Source organism: Gekko japonicus, unplaced genomic scaffold (genome assembly GCF_001447785.1).
Source record: "Gekko japonicus isolate JY-2015 unplaced genomic scaffold, Gekko_japonicus_V1.1 scaffold3620, whole genome shotgun sequence".
Classification (NCBI taxonomy): Eukaryota; Metazoa; Chordata; class Lepidosauria; order Squamata; family Gekkonidae; genus Gekko; species Gekko japonicus.
In genome coordinates this window covers 59,853-68,496 of record NW_015165932.1, presented here as the reverse complement: position 1 = coordinate 68,496, position 8,644 = coordinate 59,853, and the positions used below count along the sequence as shown (strand labels likewise).

The window sequence follows — 8,644 nt, the reverse complement described above, 5'->3', positions numbered from 1 at the left end:
TCAGCAGCAGTGTGCTTTGCCTTTTTCTATTTGGCTTGTGAAAGTGTACATTTTAACTTGCTATTCATTGCTGGCTTTATTTATTTATGTATTTATAATTTAGATTTATAAATCGCTCAATCCCTAAATACTCAGGACTCTGAAAGATGAACAGCAGTAATAAAACGTATTATGTGAACCATTCCAACAATTTAAAAAACTGATTAAAACCATTTCACAGCTAACAGTAATCAGATGGCATTAAAACATCTAATTTCAACTGTGTCCCCATTTCATAGGGGGGTAGGTGGGAGTGTAGTTGAAGAGGGGGGAGATGGAGGAAGGGAGTGCCAGCCAAGATGGTGCCCGTTGCTGTCCTCAACCAAAGGCCTAATGAACATCTCTGCCTTGCAAACCCTGTGGAATTGCATAAGGTCCTGCAGGGCATGGATGCAATTTGGCAGAGAGTTCCACCAGGCCTAGGCCAGGACAGAAAAGGCTCTGGTCCCAGTTGAGGACAGCTGGATGTCTTTTGGGAGGGGAATCACCAATAGTTTGTTCTCAGTGGAGCGTAACACTCTTTGGGGGACATAACAGATTGGAATTAAGTAGGCCTATTGCTAGGACTGATTAGGTGTTAACTGGGAAGTCCTGAATAGGGATGGGCATGACCTGGGAAAATGGTGATTTGTGGCTTGTGGGGTCTCATGAGCAATGAACCACAAATTTCCATGAGACTTTCCATTTTACAAGCCAGCTTGAGGTTCGTGGGTTTGTGGATTTGTGGTGCAGTGGAGTGGCCCTCTTGCAAGCTAGAGACTTGCATTGAGTCTCCAACTGACTCTCCTTTACCTGCCCTCTGGGTTTGGTGAGGATTGGATTTGGCCCAAAGCAGGTGCCCCCAGAAAAGTGGGTTTTGCAAGTGGGTGCCATGCAGGACTGGAGTCCAACCAGTGAGTTCACCCAGAAGTGGTGAATTCACTGCTTGTACTCCATTCCTGCATGGCACCCACCACAGCCCCCATGAGCCTATGTGAAAAATGGTTCGGGTTGTGGGTAAGCCAATGGCATGAACCAAGGTTTGCAAACCGCAACCCAACCCTAATTCATGATGAATTTTGGCCCGTGGTTTGGTTTGTGCCCATCCCTAGTCCTGAATAGTACAGGTTTGTGCTTAATGGTAAAGATTTTGGTGAGGATCCTGAAACATCTCATCAATCCAGCCGCTCCTGGCTGATCAATCTGAAGGGTCAGGGAGGGGAATTTAGTGGGGCTGTGAGCTCACTATTGAAAATGTATAGTTGGAACAGTAAGAGGTGGTGGTGGTGGTGGAGGATGAGAAATGGATCCCCTTTGCGTACCATTTAAGACACAGGCTAGGAAATATAATGCGAGGGTGAACCACTCTTCCATATGTAGAGCCAGAGTGGTTTTTTCCATGAAACTGATGATCCTTCAAACCCTTCTTCCTCACTCCTCTTGCCCTAATGTACCTGAAGGTGGTGGGAAAGGCTATTTGTGTGAGAGAGGACTTCCCCTGTTGCCCCTTTCTTTCCTGCTGTATGTAGTAGTGTGCTACCACTCAAGCTCTGCTTTTTCTTCTGCTAACCATGGCTGGAAATGCTGATAAAGGCAGTGTGTGTGGGGGGGTATGCTGCTTCATACTCCCTCATCCCTGGACAGCAAGCTGTCCGTAGCTCAGGAGGGAGTTTAGGTTTATGTATGGACAAGCAGCTGGGCATCCCGGGTATGATCTTTGAACACAGACTGATACCTTAAGAAGAAAGAGTGATATTTATTTGCTAAAATTCAATCCTGATTCACTGGTGCCCAAGAGCACTTGAAATGCTGTATGAAAACACTACAGTGTGTTACAGGACACAAACAAACAAACAAACTTGAGACTAAGTAAGTTGTACAAGTCACTGATGTTACCTTGGCATTCCCTTCTGTGGAATGTACAGAGGCCCACTTGAACTCTGAAATGGAGGCTGGTCAAGGCAAATTCACTCCATTTCTCCCTCATTCCCTAGTTCTTGGATTGTGCACTTTCTCACAGTTTGCCAGGCCTTTTAACCTTTGCTCTGCCAGCTGGGAGGTTTGCATTTTGACCTATCCTGAAATTGGGTTTGAATCCCAATGTGTGCTGCTTTGCACCTTTCTCCAATCAGGGTGCACATTCCCCAAACTTTTATGGCTCAACTGAGGATATCCAAACAGTCATCTAATTTACACTTTTCTGGCAGGCAGGCTAATGGTCCTCTCCGTCCTATTTGTTTCCATAAAGGAGAGCTCATCTCGTCTCCCCCTGAGGTCCTGAGATCAGAGACTCCCAGTGTATTCAACAAAGGGTCCTGCCTCTATCATATCAGAGGTGATTTTTGCAGTCCTGTACATGCTATGGAGTAGGAATTTCAATAAGGTGGAGACCAATTGTTAATGCATACACCCAATAAAATCCATTATCTCTGTATGGTAGCTTCATGATGTGTAGAGGGGACAATATTACTTGGAAACTCATGGAACTTTGAGCTCATTGTTTTCCTCATCTGATCCATATAGCATACAAAAGTACATTGCGTTGGCCATGTCTAAATGTTTGCTCAATTATCAATGAATGTATTTGGGTTATTTGGTTATATGGGTTATTTGGGAGCCAGTTTGGTGTAGTGGTTAGGAGCATGGGCTCTAATCTGGGAGAACCGGCTTTGATTCCCCACTCCTCCACATGCAGCTGCTGGTGTGACCTTGAGTCAGTCACAAGTTCTTTCAGAGCTGTTCTCTCAAGAGCAGTTCTCAAAAAAGTTCTCTCAGCCCCACCTACCTCACAGGGTGCCTCTTGTGGGAAGGGAAGGGCAAGGAGATGGTAAACCACTCTGAGACTCCTCCAGGTAGTGAAGGGCTGGGTATAAATCCAATCTCTTCTTCTTCTTTATATAATAGATTTTAAATTATTATAATATATTTAAAATACTTATTGGCCTTCAAAGTAGTTTCGAGTGGCGTAACATTTGAATAAAACAAATGCACAAAAAGGCCTTTCGAAAGAGTTAAAACTACAGCATAAAATATGAGTCCTTAATCAGTCAATTAGGGTGCAGAAAGTATAAGGTTACATCTACATGAACACAGATGAAGCTGGCCTAGACTGAATCAGACAGCCAGTATACTCAGACTGCCAGTGGCTCTCCAGGGTTTCAGGCTGATGTCTATCACATCACCATGTCCCTTTTATTGTAGATGACGGGGAACTAATCTAGGGCCTTCTACAATCCAAGCAGATGTTGAACCACTGGACAACAGCTCCTCCCTTAAAAACTGCTCCCCTGTTTCATCACATCACGTCACATCTCTCTGCCTTATACTGAATCAGACCTTTGGTCCATCTAGGTCAGTGCTGTCTACTCATGGTGGCAGTGGCTCTGTGGGGTATCAGGGAGAGGTCGGTACTTTGTTCAGCAATGTCCGGGTCAAAATCTGTAATAACTAATGTATTCATAATTCTTCAGAGAGATTTATAACATTTCACAATAAAGAAACCTTAACAATGAAATTGTGGAGAGGGGGAAAAGCAAACTAGGGAAGTATATATGAACTCAGAGGAGCAGATTAATGAACTGAAAAGCTTGGGCAAAGAAAGGGTTTTTTCACCCTGCATCTAAAAGAGAACAGATTCAGACTAGATGACCTGCTGATTGAAGGGAGGTCTCGAGTCCTCACATGACAATGGCAAACATCCTATCCCTGGAAGTCACCCTTCTATAAGGGGGCTAGTGTACAAAACGAGGCCTCAAATGAACTTCTTCACCGAAATGGAAGAGAACCATCTGATAATCCTTGATATCATGGGGTGAGACCTGGGGTCCAAAGCAGTGTTCCCTCTAAGCTGAGTTAGTGTGAGCTAGCTAACCTCTAGCTCACAGATTTTTGTCTTAGCTCAGGAAGGAGGGTGTCAGAGCAAACTAATTTATGCAGTAGCCAAATCGCTCACTCAGAACTTTAATGCCGGTAGCTCACAAAGTAGAATTTTTGCTCAGAAGACTCCACAGCTTAGAGGGAGCACTGGTCCTAAGGTATTGCTTTTCACTTTTCATGTGCTTAACATAATGTATGAGCAGGGCTAACTTTACATTAAAACACACATTGCAAATATATTAATTAGCGCTAACCCAGTATTAATTTTAATAATGCATTCATATAAGTTCCAGCTGTAAGCCAGGGTCAGCAGTGTGAATGAGGGTTGTATATTGCAGTACCAGCTAAAATGAATCAAGGTTGGGAATGGCAGTTTTCTTTGTGGGCATTTGCCTGCCCTTTCCCTCTTGTTCACCATTCTGTGCTTAAACGCTATGTATGTTAAACATACATTCACATATGAACACATATGAAGCTGTCTTATATTGCATCAGACCATCAGTCCAGCAATGTCAATATTGTCTACTCAGACCAGCAGTAGCTTTCCAGGGTCTCAGGCAGAGGTATTTCACATCACCTATAGGTGAGCGGTGGCGCAGGCAGTAAAAAGCCTGCAGTTAATTTATCAACGAACAGCCATAAAGGCTGTTTGAGTCCCACCGTGGCCGGGGTGAGCTCTAGTCCCTGTCCTAGCTCCCGCCTACCCAGCAGTTCGAAAGCCTAGTTAGTAGATAAATGGGTACCTGCCTTAGCTGCAGGGGGGCACCCGCCTTCTGGTGTAGCAGCGGCGGAGAGGAGCGGTGATTCTGGCAGTGGCAACGGGCAGTGAGGCGATCCGGCTGGAAAAACATGGCAGCGAATCAACATCGGCCAGCAAGCATTCCGGGCAGGACTGGTCCAGAGATGTGGCGATGCAGCGACGCAGCACAGCCAGAGCCAGTCAGGATGGAGGCTAGTGCAGCAAGTCGTTGCACAGTCGCGGACTGTGGAACTAGTCCAAACGGAGCCGCTGCGGAGCCGTGCCACGCCGCGACGCCGTAACAAAGAGGAGCCGCAGGAAGGAAGAAGGAACAACAAGCCGGCGGGGTGCCTGGTAGGCACACACCTCTCCCATACATTGTGGCCCTAGCTAGGAAGTTATAAAATCCCTATGTAAACCACTCAGAGCCTCCGGGATGGAGCGGTATAGAAAATGAAATTGTATGTATGTATGTATCACCTACTGCCTGGTCCTTTTAACTGAAGGTGCCAGAGAATGAACCTGGAGCCATGTGGATGAAAAGCAGAGACTCTTCCATTGAGCCACAGCACCTTCCTTACATCTACCAATGAAAGAAAACCCTCCCTCACATCTGCCTATGGAGCTGTGTCTCGGTCTGCAGTGCCAATCAATATATTTCACATGATTTTCTCTTTTGTTTTTGACTATGATTATCTTGTTTGTGAACCTTAAAAAGTACAACCAGAAAGGCAAGGGAAGTTAATATGACATTTGAGAAACCCCAGTCATCTCCATGCACTGATCTTACCTGTGGAATCTTGTAAAGACCCAAGACGTCTGCCATGTACATGGAAGTTTCTAGACCTAGTCCCCCGATAACTCCCAGTACATTTTTCTTGGAGCCACATTGATAGTTGGGAACAAATCTATGTGATTTGAAAAGTAGGTCCAGAGTGGTATGGTAAGTCATTTTTGCTTCAGAGTAGTTGTCGAGGATATGAAACCCCAATGTGAGATTTGGCAAGATTTTGGGATTGTTATTAATCTCATAGACGGCAAACACCAAGGCCAGGATGTGCTGGTAGAACTTGGGGACAAAACTGCAAATAAAATTGCCTTTGGTTTGACAGGACAATTATACAGGATATGAAATCACTGCATTATATAGAATTATGCAGGAAATCAAATAATTGAAAACACTAGCCATACACACATAAGAAAAGTTCTGTTGGGACCTGGGCAAGATCTTGGGATTGTTATTAATTTCAGAGATGGCAAACACCAAGGCCAGGATGTGCTGGTAGAACTTGGGGACAAAACTGCAAATAAAATTGCCTTTGGTTTGACAGGACAATTATACAGGATATGAAATCACTGCATTATATAGAATTATGCAGGAAATCAAATAATTGAAAACACTAGCCATACACACATAAGAAAGGATTTGTTGGGACCTGTTGAGATGGGACTATGGGTAAAATCATAGTAAATTACAACATCTCAAATATATTTCTAAATAACCCGGGAAAGTTTATAAGGCACCCCTGTTATTTGTTTTCCTGTTGTAACTAACTGTTCTAAAGATACAATTTTAGAAAATAACAACACTTCAAAATGGTGAATAATGCTCTAACACCTAGTTTTATGCAGATGTTTTACCTGTATCTCTTAGTCATATTCCATTTAAAGTGTATCATTCAAAACATTTGTAATAACCTGATGTTATCGATCAAATCTAAACAAATCAGAACGCTTTGGTCTCAATTTGCAAACTCATACAAACGAACTAAGGAACAAACAGTAATAAAATAAATTGGGAATGGGGGTCCAAACATTTGGGTCAAAGAAAATTTTGCCTTCTTAGTGTAAATCAACTCTTTCACATTGCCCATGATCTGGAAGTGAGGCCACCCTTAGCATGGTTGATCAGGATACCTACAATAAATCGTTGCATCATTTTGACAAAACACTAGCCATATGCACATAAGAGAAGATCTATTGAGACCTGATGGGATGAGATTGTGGGTAGAATCATAGTCAATAGTGGCATGTCTGATAAGTTTCTAAAAGGCAGGGAAAGTTTACAAGGCAGCCCCGTTAGCTCTTTTGTTATTTGAACTAACCATTCAACCCCAGTTTATTATGTTCCTAGAGAACAATAAAATTTCAAAATGTAAACAATATAGAGCCATCTATATTCTGATGTTTTCCTGCATTTCTTAGTTATTTTTTCCAGATTAAGGGATCACATTAGAATAATTTGGAATAACCTCATGTTATTGAACAAATCTAAACAAATCAGTTTGGTTTTAATTTGTTACTCATTAAAATAACTTATTTATTTATTTATTTCACTTTTACCCCGCCTTCCCCACCAGGCGGGCTCAGGGCGGCTTCCAAAAACTGATAAGCAGTATACATTTTACAGTAATAGAATAAAAGACATCATTTAAAAACATAGACAAGTCAATATAAAATATTCATTCTATGGCGATAAAAATAATGAGAAAATGGTAATAAATTGGGAAGAGGGTCCTGAAATTTGGGTGAAAGAAGGATATGACTTGTGAGTGTAATTCAGCCCATTCACATGGCTGAAGATCTGGAAATGTGGCCATCTCTTAACATGGGCCCCGGTCACACAGGAGATTTTGGCCCGGGAGGGACGGATCGGGGGCACAGCAAATGGGCGCGATCTCACCGCAACATCTGGGAAGCAGCGCGCACCCGTCCCCAATCCATCCTTACACCAGGAAAACCCGCTGTAAAAAAGAACCTCCTACAGAGGAGGACTTACCTGGAGCACCGCAGTAAGCGCGGCCGTGGGATCGCCGGCGTGCTCATCCTCTGCAGCAATCCAGCCTCCCAGCTGAAGTGCGCACACGCACACATGCGCAGTTCGGCTGCCTCCCTCCCTCTTCAGTGGCTTCCCCCCGGCATCTGATCGTGCCGGGGAGGAAGTGCGCGGCGGCTCAGGGGATCAATGTGATCCTGCTGCCGCATGTCTTTTTTGATGCGACTTTAAAAAGCCGCACTTTGCCCATGTTCCCCCCCCCCCGTGTGGCAGGGGCCATGGTTGATCAGGAATCAGGATAGCTACAATAAGAAATACTGTTTTGCCAAGAACGTTGCTTTCATTTATAAATATTTCTTTGCCAGTAAACCCAAGGTCTGTGATAAGTGTTAACAAACTAGTCATCAATTTTAGTAAGCCTCCAAGGTTGTCAGTGAATTAAATTTTAGGCTGTGTTTGCAAAAAGTCACATAGTGAGCATCGAGGTCAAATAGGAATTTGGTTTCAATGTCACAGGTCTGCCTTACACTCTAACTACTGAGGTCAATGGCTGTATCCTGGAATGCATTGCTAGCCCCTTTGATTGATAAGTGGGAGAGTTTACACTCCCATCATGGTGATGATTTTTTCAAAGAAACATTTCTCTGTATGGGCTTGTCCTTCTCTAGACTTGTAAAGCCCTGTCATTGTCAAACAACAGATCAGGCTAAAGACTCAGGATGTTTCTACTGGAACCTTGACATGGCATATAAAGTTTAATGTTGGAAGAGATCCTATTGAGCATGTAGTCTTAGTCTATGTGTGCTAACGTCTGAGAATTTTATTTTCAAAATAAACCTAATTATTGGTGTCAATCAATTTGTGCACACAGACAGACCTATGTAGAAAGGGAGGCAAAACATTAAGTAATGTTTCATCTATCTACAAAGATGGATGAAAGTCCATCTATCAAATTTTATCTACTTCTTATACAGCCCACCTTTCTCACCAAGAGTCAAAGCTCAGGATTACAGAACTGGAAAACAATGCCCTCAAAATATTGTGTAAGGCATGACATACAATAATGTATAAAGTGGTTACAATGGGGGGGACCAAACTAGGTGGCAATAAAACCTATTCAGACCTATTCCCTTACGAAAGTGATCTGAGATATTCCTTTATACTACCATGCTAGTTCCTTTGCATATGCATATATTTAAAACTATACCTATCTTAGAACTTCATCAGAGAAGAAA

General features: G+C 43.2%; 1 protein-coding gene across 1 annotated transcript in view; it reads right to left on the bottom strand.

The window, feature by feature from the left end:
- The window catches only part of LOC107110623 (vomeronasal type-2 receptor 26-like), a 19,688-nt gene that overhangs the window by 8,499 nt on the left and 2,545 nt on the right, over positions 1–8,644 (bottom strand). Inside the window, exon 2 of the mRNA XM_015411422.1 lies at positions 5,424–5,715. Coding sequence (XP_015266908.1) covers positions 5,424–5,715 — 292 coding nt within the window. The remainder of the gene's footprint in view (positions 1–5,423; positions 5,716–8,644) is intronic.